The sequence below is a fragment of the Hemitrygon akajei genome, chromosome 14 (genome assembly GCF_048418815.1).
Source record: "Hemitrygon akajei chromosome 14, sHemAka1.3, whole genome shotgun sequence".
NCBI classification, from domain to species: domain Eukaryota; kingdom Metazoa; phylum Chordata; class Chondrichthyes; order Myliobatiformes; family Dasyatidae; genus Hemitrygon; species Hemitrygon akajei.
The window spans coordinates 81,937,298-81,953,392 of NC_133137.1; the positions used below are offsets into that span (position 1 = coordinate 81,937,298).

The following is a 16,095-nucleotide window of genomic DNA, read 5'->3' on the forward strand; positions in this document are numbered from 1 at the left end:
CGTTATTTACGAATGAAGTGCGGCTGGGAGAAGCGAACGGCTGCGGCGGACAGCGGCTCGGCATCTCGCTGACTCGCTTCACCTGTCACCTTCAGGTTCCGGGCAATGACTGCCTGAAGTTTGTACTCGAGGGATCTGCAGCGAGGGTCCAGGGCCAGCATGGGCCAGCTCTCGGGAATACTGGTGCTGTGGTGCTGCTTGCTTCTCCCTCCTGAGCTCCGCTGTCGGAATGGTCGGAGCAACGTTCCGCGACTCAAGCTCTCCTACAAAGGTAGGCAGCCTCTTCCCACCCATCTCGCCGCGTCCTCATTCTCCCGCTCCCTCTGACCGCACACTCCGCTCTTGGCTGTGACTGTGTCTGCCTGCATTTTGTCAAAGTAACTTGCCAATTTTACCCGGTACTTCACAGGAATAATTATCCCGTGTTTATTGTTAACCGTGGCTCACATAAGGCTCCGCTCAAAGTTTAAAACTCTCCCGAATGAAAGAGAAGGCTTTGTTGCAAACATTGTAGATTGTGTGGCTATTAAAATTGGATTAATTTTTGACATTCTGCTACTGATTTTAATATATTTTTAGACAAACTTGCAACTGGGTCTATTCAAAGTATAAGCTGACTGAGATCCGTACCTTGGTTCTGGGCTCTATTGGAACTGATAAAGTCCATGCTCGTCTACATCATCAGTTGCTTAATTGTAAATGCATTGGTTCAGTGCGGGTCTCCTTCAGGCCCGCGAACATCAGAGCTGACAGTAACAGGTGCTTGTGTAATGACAGCAAGTCGTCAACCCCGCTCAGAAAGGGCGGAACGTCAGAATTTGCTCCTCGCAGATCAGCCTCCGAGCTGAAAGTACCCGGCACCAAAACAGATACAAACACGAGTTGTTTTACTCAAGGTTGGACACCAGAGGTCCCGGGGAGATGTGGCGAGGTTATAAATGGTGTTCGGGAGCACGGATGAAAGTATGGACATTTCAGCGTGGAAGGGAATGGTTTCCTCTGGGAAAATCGGCGACCGGGGTATCTATTTAAACACAACGTCTTGTCCAATACGTATACAAAAGTATGAGGGGTATAGATAGGGTAAATCCAAACAGTTTTTTCCCCCGCATTGAGGTTGGGTGAGACTACAACTAGACGGTATGGGTTAAGGGTGAAAGATGAAATGTTTCAGTGGATAATGAGGGGGGAACCTCTTTACTCAGAGGGTGGTGAGAGTGCGGAATGAGTTGCCAGCCGAAGTGGTGGATGCAGATTGGAGTTCAGCCTTTATAGGAAGTTTGGTTAAATACATGGAAGGGAGGGGTATTGGAGGGCTAGGGTCAGGGTGCAGGTCGATGACACTAGGCAGAATAACAGATTGGCACAGATTAGATGGGCCTAATGGCCTGCTTCTCTGCTGTAGTGCTCCATGAGTCTAGTTATGAAATAAATGAGGCAAAATAGTTTGGCAGGCAGTTGTAAGCTGAGGATTTGAACAGTACAGAAACAGGCCCTTCAGCCCATCACCTTCATGCTGTGCCCAGCTTTCCATCTGTTGGATATCCTGTTGTAGTCTTAGAGATCTTTCCTCACTATTAATTACCCATGGTAGTGTTTAGACCTTTAATCATACCTGTTATATTTGCATTCACATGGTTGATATATATCATAATCGGTAAAGGTCCAATGCCAATCTCTGTTTCATCACTGGCCAAAGCCTTTCAATTGGAAAATAACTCCTGTCTCCCATTGTGGAATCAATTAGCCAGCTCACTTTGGATTGCTTGTGCCTTAACCCCTTGGGCCAAGCTGCAATGAAGAACCTTGTTAAATGCCTTACTAAGGTCCATGTAGACAATCTCCACCACCCTGCCTTCATCAGTTTTTATTTATTTATTTAGTGATACGGCATGAGACAGGGTCTTCTGCACCACCCACCAGCCCAGTAACCCTAGCCTAATCACCGGGGAATTTACAATAGCCAATTAACCTAATAACTGGGGCATCTTTGAAATGTGGGAGGAACCTGTGTACCTGGAGGAAACCCTCCATCTCAGTCGAATTACTGAGGCAGGATTTCCTCCACACAAAGCCACAATCTCTACCTTTTCAGATGTGTATAAACCCTGACCATATCCTACAATAATTTCCCTACTACTGATGCAAGGCTGACTATTTAAAGGCAGATAGCTAGTCTTCAGAAACCTCACTTGCATCTAATGAAGATGCAGAATTCTCTATCAAGACCTTAGTGATCTCCTCTCTTGTTTTTTGGGTGGAGTATACCTTGTGGGATTTCATGAGATAGAAGAGATATCCACTTAGATGCTTCCCACGACAGCTAACACCCCCTCTGTAATACGTTAGTGCCCCAGATCATCCACATCCTCCTCTCTGACCTCATGATCTTCCACACGAGATTAGCAGATGCTGGAATCCCAGAGCAACACACACAAGACCCACCTGCTAAGCTCAACCAGCATTTTGTGTAAGTCACTATCTTCTATACTCTCCTTGATGAGTGCAAATGAGAAGTGTTTATTTGGATCCTCACTCCTTCCTTGCCTCCACACCCTGTCGATCCCTAAGCAGGAACACTCTTACCCTTGCTTCCCTTGTGCTCCTGTGAGTGTCCTTGATCTTACTTGCTAATGATATCTCATCGCCCCTTTTTTTTGCCCTCTTAATTTCTTTTGCACCTCTTCCTCAAGAGTAAGGATTAGCTTTGTTTGTTGTGTACATTGAAACATTGAAAAATACAGTTAAATTCATCATTTGCGTCAACAATCAACACCGCCCGAGAATGTGCTGGGGACGGCCAACAAGTGTTGCCATGCTTCAAGTGCCAATTGCAACTCAAATCCGTAGTTTCTTTGGAATGTGGGAGGAAACTCGAGCATCTGGAGAAAACCCACATGATCACAGGGAGAGCATGCAAACCCCTTGCAGACAGCAGCGGGAATTCAACCCTTATTGCAGGCTCTGTAACAGTATTATGTTAACTGTTATGCTATTATCACATCAGGGCAGTGAAAGCCAAGTCTTTAAATATTTTAAACCCATGCTGGATGTGTTCTTGATAAGCAAGGAGCTGAACTCCTTTTAAGAAGGTAATATCAGCCATTACTATCTGGTTTGGTGCAGCATCCTCTCCCGATATACACAAACTACAGCAAGCTCTCAGGTCAGCAGAAATGGTCATTGGCTGCGGTTCCCCATCACTGCAGGACTTGTATGTGTCCAGGAAAAAGCTCTCTTTTGGAAAGCGCTCTAGGGCTATTAAAACAAAAAAACTTCACGGCACCAACCACTCTAGTCAGCTGCCCCCACCCCCCCCCCCCCACCTATTACCCCAGTCACTGCACTACACTGTAAGTACCTCAAACAACTTTTTGTTTACATTGTAAGTACATGCTGGTATTTATGTATTTATGCTCATTTTATTCCATATCCGTACTTTAACCTCGGTCTTTATTTTTATTTAATTCTTTACTCTTTATAACTGTTGAATGTTGTGTTTTTGTTGCATGTCGCACCCTGACCAACACACCACAGCAAGTTCCTAATACACGTCAGTGTATATGGCGAATAAAGTTGATGCTTGAAAGATTCAGTAGGAGCACTGGGCTGAAGTTTAAAGCTCAAAGGAAATTTATTATCAACATACACAGTATGCCACCATATACAACCTTGAGCTTAATTTTCTTGCAGGCATTCACAGTGGAACAAAGAAATACAATAGAATAGAATAAATAAACAAAGGCTGACAAACAACCAATGTGCAAAAGAAGACAAACTGTGCAAATACAGTAATAATAATCATAAATAGTAAATAAATAATATTGAGAACATGAATTGTAGAGTCCTTGAAAGTGGGTCCACAGGTTGTGTAATTTGATGTGTTGAGATGAGTGAAGTTGCAATCAGATCTACCGTGCACTTATTGAATGGTATTGCTGAGTGGCCATTTCCTACCCATGTTTCTTACCACTTGAATTAATTTTTTCTTGAAGGAATTTATCAGCAGCCAAGCTGGGGCAGGCAAAATTCTCCTGCTGGGTCGAGTCACAGCTGCACACTATGTGGACTGTGATGTTAGTTGAATTTCCTGATGATACATCTTGTTGCTTATCTCTGGTCAGGCTCACATCAAGATGCACTGGGCTAAGTTACATGAAGCCAGTAGATTCCCTGCATGCAGATGTTGCCCTTGGGGCCTGGGCTGCTGTGCAGGGAGATTGGAAACCCATCACATTGAAAGATCTCCTACTCGATGACTCCGCTCCACCACGGTGCCTAAAGCAGAAAGGATCAATCACACTTCAGTCTGCTGCAGACTTTCACCAGGCCCAGAAGGGAACTTACTGTGGTAGAGCTTTTGCCACATTTCAGACTTGTGAAAGAATGTATAATAATTGGAAGTATGATTTTTCCAAAGAGAGTGTTTAATTGGTGAATGATGATTAAAAAGCCCAAGTTGTTCCAGTACACAGACAAAACATTGAGTTCCAATGATAGCCTTGGCTTAAGATCAGCTTTCAACCAGCATCACAAAAACAGAATGACATTCCCAGTGGAATCCGCTGTGCACATGCAGATGGCTCTGTGGCATACAGCACAGCAGTGTCTACACGTCCATTGACTGTGTGTCTTTGGGATGTGTGGTAGTGATGTGAAAGGTGACATCACATTGCAAGTATTTCTTACCTTTTCTTTCTTTCTGTAGATCTCTTAGCATCCTTGTGTGGTGTCCAGTGCACCCCAGTGAGTGGTCGCACCTTCCACTGCTGTTCATCACCATGATCCAGTGCACTCTGGTGACCTGTCTCACCCCCACTGCTGTTTGTCACTCCTCCAGTGTGCTCTGGTGATCTGGCTCACCTTCCAGTGCTATTCATCAGTGTTCCAGTGTATCCCAGTGACCCTCCACTCTGTATCACTGTGTTCCAGTTTATCCCAGCGGCCAGCCTTGCCCTCCAGTGCCATTCATCACTGTGTTCCAGTGCACTCTGCTGACCACTCTCACACTCCACTCTGATCATCACTGTGTTCCAGTGTATCCCAGTGGCCAGCCTCGCCCTCCAGTGCCATTCATCACTGTGTTCCAGTGCACTCTGCTGACCCTCTCCCCTCAGTTTTGTTTTGCTTCCGTTCTGTTTCCTCTTACAGCAAATACAGGCTTTGTGCTTGGAAGAGAAGTACTCTGTTTTAAATTTGCTGAACCAAATATCCGTCTTTTAAGTACATTTTATCACAGCAGAGACCATGGTTTGATGTAATAAAACCTGCTCCTTGAAGTGTTTGGTGAAACGGGGCCTGTTTCTCATTGACTTAACCACAGTTCACCCCTGTTCTTGGTGAAAAAGGGTCTGTTTCTCATTGACTCAGCCACAGTTCACCTCTGTTCTTGCTACATTGAGGTGGTGATAAACTTTATCGTGCTGGAAATAAGGCATCTGCACAGGCAAGGAGCAGCCCTACCTCACCTCTGACCCCTGATTCTGAGAAAATGCCCCTGGCTGCCCACATATTACACTGCCTCGGTAAGGCAGCCAACTTCAAAGACACCCATCACCCTAGACATTCTCTCTACTCCCCTCTCCCATCGTGCAGAAGATACAAAAGCCTAAACACATATACCACCACACTCAAGGACAGCTTCTACCCTGCTGTTATAAAACTATTAAATGGTTTTCATACTCCTGACCTCACAATCTACCTCATTATGTCCTTGCTCCTTACTGTTAGCCTATACTGCACTTTCTCTGTAGCCGTCAAACTTCATTCTACATTCGGTTATAGTTTTACCTGGTACTACCTCAATACACTGTGTAAATGAACTGATCTGTGTGCAAGATGAGATTTTCATTGTACTTTGGTACATGTGACAATAATAAACCAATGCACCAATTTACCAATGGAGGGAACATCCTCTCGGCACCTACCCTGCCAAACCTCCTGCAAAACCATTCACTTCACCGAGATTGGCCCCATTCTTCTCAATCCCAGTCAGCACTGGCCAAGCCTACCCATTCACCAAGGCGCTGTGTAACTCGTGTATTGGCACCTGACCCTCACTCATCCGCGAGCTTTCCCAAGCACCCTCTCTCTCCACTCGTAAAACCTCCCGCCCTCCCTCAACAAGGCTTCCTCATTACCACCTCCCAAACTTCCGACTTTCACCTCCAAACAGCTCAAGGGCAGAAGGCTCAGGGCGACACCACTCTTGCGAGGAACCACCCCAACTTGATCCGAAAACATCTCACCTGGGGCAACTGCTTGATAGACTTGGTGGGCTGTGAGATGACGGTGAATTTCACAAAGCCCACAATCGCTGTCATTCTGACGTCTGGTGGCACAAGGGAGATGGATTAGGTTTGGAACAAGGACAAAGGGGAGGGTTCTAAATCACATTTTAATTCAGCTGATACTTTTTGATGTTGACTGTCTTGGAACATACTGTTACTGCACTATCAGTCCTTGAACTTCAGTAATTGAACAATCAGGCTAATTGTATTTGTCACTTCCAAAGTCTTCCAACCATGTTCTGTTGTGAGCAGCCAAACCAAACTTTTTTGACAACTTGCACACACAGACAGAAAACAAAAATCACATCTGTTCCTGTTATCAGAGTGAGAATTGTTCTCAATTCTAGAGAGAATTGTAGAGAGAGAGATAAAGAAAGATTAGCTTTATTTGTCACATGCGTATCATAACATTGAAACATTCAGTGAAATGCAGCGTTTGCATCAATGATGAACATAGTCCAAGAATGTGCTGGGGCAACGCACAAATGTCGACATTCTTTGGTGCCAACATAGCATGACCACAACTTATTAACCCTAATAGTAGGTCTTTAGAATGTGGGAGGAAACTGGAGTACATGGAGGAAACCCACGTGGTCACAGAAGAGAACGTACGAACTCCGTACAGACAGCGATGCAAGTTGAACGCTGATCGTACAGCTGGCGCTGTAAAATTGTCGTGCAAACTGCTGCACCGCTGTGCAGAAAGAGATTGTTCTGCCTGCAATCCCGTGACAATCGCCAACCACCTAGTTACACTAATCCTACCCTAATCCCTTCATCCACGCTGGGTCGAGCGTTGAGCTGGCAATTCGGCCTCGGAAAACAGACAGACATTAAAGAAACGGCAAGCTCGCTGCCCGATGTGCCAGACGAGGTGCAGGGAGTAAGTACCGTAATCCCATGTTCTTCTCCCCCCATTCCCAGAGCTCTCCCCTCAGATTCTACATCTCATATACATATAGCGAACAATTCACAATTCTCCACTGACCCACACGTCTTTGGGATGTGGGAGAGGGGAAACCCACACAGTTAGAAGGAAGAGCATGCAAACTCCATACATACAGCGTCAGAAATCTGGATTCAACCCAGATCTACAGTGTGGTGAGGCAGCACAGAGGACACCGGTTGAATCCTGGTCTCTTGTGTGGTGAGACAGCAGCTCTACAAATATTGACTTCATTAAGTAAGCCAGTAACGATAATTCTGTGAACCCCTTTCCATTTTTTTTTCATTTCGAAAGTGCTATAGTCAATCGATCTCAGCTATTGAAACTGAGCCTTGGTATCCACAACAGGATTATTATTCCTCACACACAAATTGCTGGAGAAACTCAGTAAGTCAGGCAGCAGCTATGGAAATGAGTAAACAGTCGATGCTTCGGGATGAGATCCTTCTATCCTTGGGAACAGTCACGGCTCGAAACATCGACTGTTCATTTCCCTCCGTAGATGCTGCCTGACCTGCTGAGCTCCTCCAGCAATTTGTGTGTGTGTGTTGCTCTGGATTTCCACCATCTTGTATTTAAACTTGTGCAAGGGCTGTGAATGTGTCACAGTCCTGCTGAAGGGTCTTGACCCAAACCGTGACTGTTTAGTCATTTCCATAGATACTACCTGATCCACTGAGTTCCTCCAGTAGTTTGTGCATGTTACTCTGAACGTGACACAGATTGGCTGCCACGGAGGTTTGACGGACTTGCCCCCAGATTTCGGCCGGTGCCGGAGTGAATGCAATGAGAGGCAGGCCAGAACCCTGGAACTATTGTGAATTCCTGCAATTGCCCCCGTGGAATGTCACCAGGATGGGGTAAAGATCAGCGGCTCACCCTGTCACATACCCAAAGCTCACTCACCAATCCTCCTCAAAATGGCCGACCGTCCCGGCGAGCTGGACTCAGAGGACCGACGACGAGCTGGGAAGCGTAGAGACAACACCTCAGGAAATCACATCTCAATGAAGTAGATCAACAGAAAGGAAGGAGAAAAGGGGCCGGCATGGCGGTGCAGTGATTAGTGCAAAATGCTATTACAGTGCCAGCAGCCTGGGTTCAATTCGCACCACCGTCTGCAAGTAGTTTGTACATTTTTCTCATGACTCAGTGGCTTTCCTCCCACCTCTGGAAAAACGTGCAGGTTAGTAGGCTAATTGGTCACGTGTGTAATTGGGCAGCCTAGGCTCGCTGAGCCGGGAGGGCCTGTTACCGTGCTGTATCCGTTAAAAGAGATGGTTTTTCCATTGCCCTCTCAACACTAATGGAGTGAGGAAGCCCCCGGTCACTTGTGTTTCCAAGAACTTTACAGCGTATGAATATGGCCCATACACGTGCAGATGGTGCTCTAGTTGGAACCAGATGTCTGTCAATTATGCCAAGTATATGGTCTACTTAAGTTGGACCAGGTGTGCACGAGTTATTAGTTTTTATTGAATATTTACTGTTCAAGAGTGTCACGTTGATCAAGGCAAGTGCTTCAGCTGAGCGATTCACTGCAAACATACTTTTTACATCATATTGTTTTTTTTACACAACAGAATATTTTTTTCTTGAATGTCAGAGTTATCCAGTGCCCTTCTGAAAGGGACAATAGGAAACTGGTGGTACAGGCAGAGATAATCTGTGAAGGGGTTGGGGAAAGGCAGGAACAGAATTAGGCCATTCAGCCCTAACAGTCTGCTGTGCTAGTCCATCATGGCTGATTTATTATCCTTCTCAACCCCATTCTCTTGTATTCCCCCCATAACTAAGAACCTATCAACTTCAGCTTTAAATACACTCAATGACTTGGCCTCCACAGCCATCTGTGGCAATGAATTCCACAGATTCAGCATCCTCTGGCTAAAAACACAACTCCCCATCTTTGCTCTAAATAGATGTCCTTGTATTCTGGGGTTGTGCCTCTGGATCTTAACACCTTCAGTATTGGAAACCTCCTCTCCACATTCACTCTACCTAGAACTTTCCATATTCAATAGGTTTCACTGGAGAGGCATTGTTCTCTGTTGTGTCACACCTAGATCCTTTGAATTGTGTATTGTTACATGCATCTAGAATGTTTGGTGTGTCTGAGCTGAGGCACTTAAATCTCAGTTTAGTTCAATTCTCCATAAGGCAGATGTCATATCCTCCAACCACAATATTGCCATTGGGAAGGCAGGATTTGATGTAATGAATGATGAGGCAAAATTCTCTTCCAAATCAACATCATGGAATTGGATTTCCTTTCAGTTCCGGCACATGGCAGCTGTAACAGAAGGGTCGGCCGCAGGATGGCTTACACGGCGTCCGGCGTAAAGTATCGCTCTAGAGTGACCGCTGTGGACCTGACACCATCTCAACAGCAGTGCTGACAAGCTGTGCTCCGGAGAGAGACCAATTTGTCCCAAGACAGATCCGATAATAGTATCTGTCCCACTACCTCCTACAGGGCATGTCAAAAAGACAATAATTCAATATAAGAACAGTGCAGGGTTATGGGCTGTGTGGAAGGAAAGGGCTAGATTCATTGTGGGAGTATGTTTATATGGGTTGGCACAACATTGTGGGCTGAAGGGCCTGTACTGTGTTGTACTGTCCTATGTTCTACTCTCCACCTGCCTGGATGAGTGCCAACATGCCCTCTAATTTCCTTCTTATTTTTACCCACACGGATTAGAGAGGACAGTGATGAGTACAGCTCCAACAACTCTCTACAAGCTTGACTCCAGATGAAGTAACCCAGCTGACTGACACCTCAACCATTACTACCTCATCGCCTCTAGCCACTCATACTCTCCATAAAAGGTGCAGTGCTCACAATATGCTGCTTACAGTTTTACTTACTTCTGACAAGTAGTCCCTCAGCCTCCAGCACTCCAGGGAAATGATCTGGACTTGAAGTTGTTGAGACAATTGTGCCATGTCATGGCATCAGTTGAGACTAGCAGGGTAGGATCTCAGTCAGCAGTCCTGCAACTAGACGGGAGCATGCCTTATGAGAATAGGTTGAGCGAACTCGGCTTTTTCACCTTGGAGCAACGGAGAATGAGAGGTGACCTGATAGAGGTGTATAAGTTGATGAGAGGCATTGATTGTGCGGATAGTCAAAGGCTTTTTCCCAGGGCTGAAATGGTTGCCATAAGGGGACACAGGTTTAAGGTACTGGGGAGTAGGTACAGAGGAGATGTCAGGGGTAAGTTTTTACTCAGAGAGTGGTAAGTGCATGGAATGGGCTGCCGGCGATGGTGGTGGAGGTGGATACGATAGGGTCTTTTAAGAGACCTTTGGATAGGTACATGCTTAGAAAAATAGAGGGTTTATAGGTAAGCCTAGTCATTTCTGAGGTAGGGACATGTTGGGCACAACTTTGTGGGCCGAAGAGCCTGTATTGTGCTGTAGGGTTTCTATGTTTCTACACTTTGATGACAAAGGTGCAGGGGTTTCATGAACATGAAGGGTCAAGACAAAAGTGCCTGCACCATCGTGCGGAAGCAGTGATGTCTGTCAACTGACAATTTATTGGTATTGGTTTATTATTGTCACATGTTCTGAGCTACAGCGAAAGGCTTGACTTGCATACTGTTTATACAGATCAGATCATCACACAGTGCATTGAGGTAGAACAGGGTAAGAACATAACAATATACAGAATAAAGTGTTACAGTTACAGTGAAAGTGCAAGTAAGCAAAGGTGCAAGGTCGTAATGAAGTAGATTGAGGTCAAGAGTCCAATTTATTGTCCGAGGGGGGGAATTCAATGGTCTATTAACAGTGGGGCAAAGCTGTCCCATAGCCTAGTGGTACATGTCTCACTGTTGGCTAACGATTTTCATAAGGAACTTCCCTGTGGGTTGTCCTGAAGAAGACTGGAACAGGAGTGACTGTTTTTGCAGCACTGCGGGGAAACTGTGTCTCAGCAACACCTGTAGACTTTGAAAATTACAGAAATAGATCAAACCTTTTCCCTCTTAAATAGGAGCTGTGTCTTTTCATCACTCCAGCCACATCATGAGAGGATCCTGTGGTTACATATTCACTGCCGATGAATACTAATCTTCAGTGATGATTTATACTAATTCAGTGTCTGATTTTAATAAGGTGCCAGCTATAACTTTTCCTGTGTTTTCTCTGCCTTGTAACACCGTGAGACTCAGGAAAGTGGAGAAGCTTTAACATTAATCTAACATTCTTGTATAAAAACTGCACCTGAGAGTTTACCTAGTGAGATCAGTTCAAAGAGTGTGCTCTCACCACTGAACTTACTGACCGTAAGTGCACAAATGTGTCTCCTGATCCTTGCTTCAGAACCTCCTTTTATTGACCAGATGTGCAGTTCCAAGCGATCACCGCTTTTGAAACAATTTTGAATGAGTGCTGCTGGCTTTTGAACTTCCCCAGGTGTGGACTCCAGGCGGGAACCCTGTAGGCCAGTGAGCAGGTTCAACATCACCCCAAAGCCGGAAAAACGTGAGGAAAAGCCTCCCATTGGTCTACTAACTTTATGAAAGAACTTCACTGAGACAATTTGTGAAATTGCTCCAGGTGACAAAGGTGTAATCTTCTCAAGGCAAGTTGTGAAAACCAAGAGTGGTACCTTGAAATGCTGGGGGAGTTCAGCGGGTCAGGCAGTATCGATGGAAATGAAGGAAGAAGCTGGGAGGTGATTTGTGGAAACGGTAAAGGGCTGGTGAAGAAGGAATCTGATAGGAGAGGAGGGTTGGCCATGAGAGAAAGGGAAGGAAGAGGGGCATCAGTGGGAGGTGATAGGCAGTTGAGGATAAGAGGTAAGAGGGAGTCAGAGTGGGGAATTATAAAAGAGGGAAGTGGGAGGGGGAGAAATTACAATCCACCGCAAAGACTGATTGGTTGGGGATGAGATGAAACCATTGCTTTGTAACAATGCTCTCGAACTGGACCAAAAGCAGGTAACAAGGGACCCCAAAATACCTCAACATATATGACAGAAAATGGATTGTATACCATAGAACCATAAGGAAAAGAAGCAGAATGAGGCCATTTGGCCCATTGAATCTGCTACACCATTTGATCATAGCTGATTATTCTCTTTCAGAACTCCATTGTCCTGCCTTCTCCCTATAACCTTTGTCACCCTTACTAATCTAGAACCTATTAACTTTCACTTTAAATATACAGTTACTTGGCCTCCACAGCCATCTGTGACAATGAATTCCACATATTCACCATCCTCTTGCTAAAGAAATTCCTCCTCATCTCTATTCTAAATAGATATCCTTGTATTCTTAGACCTTCTGGTCCCACACTAACCCACTAAGGGAAATACCTTCTCCACATCCACTCTATCTAGGCTTTTCAGTATTCAATAGGTCACAATGAGATCCCCTCCTTTTCTTTCAAACTCCAATGAGTACAGGCCTGAAGCCATCAAATGTGCCTCGTAAATTAACCCTTTCATTCCCGAGATTATATTTGTAAACTTCTCTGGACTCTCTCCAATGTCAGCACATCCTTTCTTAGTTAAGGGGCCCAAAACTGCTCACACTGCTCACAAGTGTGGTCTGAACAATGCTTTATAAATCCTCAGCATCACATCCTTGCTTTTATATTCTAGTCCTCTCAAAATGAATGCCAACATTGTATTTGCCTTCCTGACCACCGACTCAACCTGCAAACGAACCTTTAGGGAATCCTACACAAGTACTCCCAAATCCATCTGTACCTCCGATTTCAGAATTTGATGCTGCTTATAAAATAGTCTATGCCTTTACTCCTTCTACCAAGGTGCATGACCATACACTTCCCTACACTATATTCCATCTGCCTTGTGGTCAGCAGGGTTTACTATCACATCCACCTGTGGTTGGACTTGTCTACGTTGTTCTCTTCTCAGTCATAGATCCCAGCCTGAGATCCAGTTTCTGCTTTTGATGGGTGACTTTGATAGAAGAGGTCTGGGTTGGATTTAGACTGGGTACCAGAAGCTTGAGGCACAATCTCCAGCTTTGATGTGTGATGTTGTTTGAAGAGATCGGGGTTAGATTTGGACAGGGCACCAGAAGCCTGAGATGCAGTCTCCTGTTTTGATGGGTGACCTTGCTGGAAGAGATTTGGGTTGGGTTCAGACTTCACAGCTGTTCCCCAAAGCTTCATGGGAATCAGGCATTCTATACCCCAGTTAGAAAGTGCAAGAGGCTGAGTTGTGATGAACAATGTTCAGTGGAATGTACGTCTTCACTGTGCAAAACAAAAAGCCTATGCTTAAAGCCGCCGTGGATTAAAGTCCTCTAGCCTCTAATGGGTATGACCATTTCCATTAGAACTGAAACAGTATACCAGAACTGCTAGAAGGTTTTAAGATTTACTGAATCAGCCCTGGTAACAACACTTTTCTTCTCACAGTGTGCATCTCAGACGCAGAGTTTATTTTTGCTTCCTCAGTTCCTGAGACAAGCCCGAGCTTTAACCTAACCGGTGCTGACAGGGTGGCTCACCAGAGATTTGGAGAAATAATTGGAAGGGAAACAGAAACACAAGAAATTCTGCAGATGCTGGAAATCCAAAGCAACATGCACAGAATTATGGAGGAATTCTGCAGGTCAGGCAGCATCTATGGAAATGAACAAACAGTTGACGTTTTAGGCCGGGACCCTACTTCAGGACTGGAAAGGAAAGCTGAGGATGTCAGATTAAAAAGGTGGGAGGAGGGGAAGGAAGATAGCTAGAAGATGATAGGTGAAGCCAGGTGAGTGGGAAAGGTAAAGGGCTGGAGAGGAAGGAACCTGACAGGAAAGTGGACCATAAGAGAAAGGGAAAGAGGAGGAGACTCAGGGTATGATCAAAGACAGATGAAAAGAGGTAAGAGGCCAAAGTAGGGAATAGAAGAAGAGGGGAGGAGGAGGGAATTTTTTTTACCAAAAGGAGAAATTGATATTCATGCCATCCTAGATGGAACATAAGGGATTGCTCCTCCACCCTCAAGGTGATCTCATCTTGGCACAAGAGGAGGCCGTGGACCAACATGTCGGAATGAGAATGGGAATTGGAATTAAAGGTTCCGCTTTTGGGTGGATGAAACGGAGGTGCTCAATGAAGCTGTCTCACCAATTTACAATTGGTCTCACCAATGTAGAGGAGTCACATTGGGAGCACCAGGCACAATAGACAAAACCAGGTTTTGAAGGTGAAGTGTTGCCTCATCTGGAAGGACTGTTTGGCGCCCTGAATGGAGATGCGGGAGGAGATGAATGAGTAGGGGTAACGTTTCCATTGCTTGCAGGGATCTGTGCTAGGATGGAGATTAGTGGGGAGAGACAAACGGGCAAGGGAATCACGGAGGGAGAAATCCCTGTGGAAAGCGGAAAGAGGAGAGGAGATAAAGATGTGTTTGATGGTAGGATCCCTTTGAGGATGGTGGAAGTTGCGGAGAGTGATGTGTTGAATATGGAGGCTCATAGGGTAGCAGGTGAGGACAAGAGGAACTCTATCATTGTAAGGTGGCGAGAAGATGGGGTGAGCACAGTTGTTTGGGAAATGAAGAATATGAGGTTGAGGGCATCATCAATGGTGGGAAGGGAAATTCTGTCCTTTAAAGAAAGAGGGCAACTGATGCCCTGGGAAGGAAAGCCTCGTTCTGCGAATAGATTCAGTGGAGGCGAAGGAACTGAGAAAAGGGAACAGAATTTTTATAGGAGATAGTGTGGGTAAAGGTATAGTCAAGATAACCATGGGGATCAATAGGTTTATAAAAGATGTCAGTTAACAGTTTGTCTCCAGAGAATGGTGACAGGGAGATCAGAAAGGGGACAGAGATGTCAGAAATGGACCAGGTGAATTTTAGGGCAGGGTGGAAGTTAAGGCAAAGTTGATGAAATTGATGAGCTCAGCATGGGTGCAGGAAGCAGCACCAATGCAGTCACCAGTGTAGTGGAGGAAGAGCTGGGGAGCATTACTGCTGAAGGCTTGGAACATGGACTATCCTCCAACTTTCCTCCGCTACATTAACGGGTTTGTCACAGTGTCACTAAGCTGTAGAGACTGGGTTTGCTATAGAGTTAATAGGCTGTTAGTGATTGGAGTTTCTCCTAGTGTTTCCTCAGGAAGGGACTTAGCCGAAACATTGACTATTTATTCATTTCCATAGATGCTGCCTGACCTGCTGAGTTCCTCGTGCATTTTTTGTGTGTTCCTATAGCTCCTGTGCTGCTTTGTGTTCCCTCTCTCAGGCAGTCCTTTGCCAGGTTGTAAGCCATTTTGATTAACTTGGGTGTGGGCTTAGGTTTTGAATATTTCTGGCAACCCACATGGAAGTTAATATAAATCTCGCACGCTTAATCTCAGTGGACAGATTCCATGAGGCAATATTGTGCTGGAGAATGTCGAGCTTTGGGAGGATTTCCAAGTCCTTCAAAGCCATAAGCACGGGTTGTCTGAAGTTTAAAACTTCAGGCTTTGTTGTGATTATAAACTTCACTCTGTAGTTTGAGGTGAATGGACAGACACCAAACGTGATTCTTGAGTGACAGTTGTCAGCTTGGTTTCCAGAATTGTCTTATGGTCAAGATGCAGAGCATAAGATGAGATAAAATTTTAGCCACGTGTTCATCATTGAACGTACAGTGAAGTGTGTCATTTGCGTCAATGACCTACGCAGTCCGAGGATGTGCTAGGAGCAGCCTACAAGTGTCACCATCCTTCCAAACCAACATAGCATGCCCACAACTTGCTTGTACGTCTTTAGAACTGAAACACCTAGAGGAAACCCACACAGTCACTGGACGAATGTACCGACTCCTTAACGATAGTGGCAACAATAGTAGTTGACGGGAGGTTTACAGTGGGAAAAAGTTTTCCTCG

At 45.3% G+C, this 16,095-nt stretch overlaps 1 protein-coding gene across 6 annotated transcripts in view; it reads left to right on the forward strand.

The window, feature by feature from the left end:
- LOC140738735 (semaphorin-3A-like) overlaps positions 1-16,095 on the forward strand; it is a 269,718-nt gene that overhangs the window by 85,796 nt on the left and 167,827 nt on the right. For all 6 annotated transcript variants that reach the window (XM_073066471.1, XM_073066473.1, XM_073066475.1 and 3 more), the window contains exon 2: positions 96-271. In XM_073066471.1, coding sequence (XP_072922572.1) covers positions 160-271 — 112 coding nt within the window. In that variant the 5' untranslated portion in view covers positions 96-159. The remainder of the gene's footprint in view (positions 1-95; positions 272-16,095) is intronic.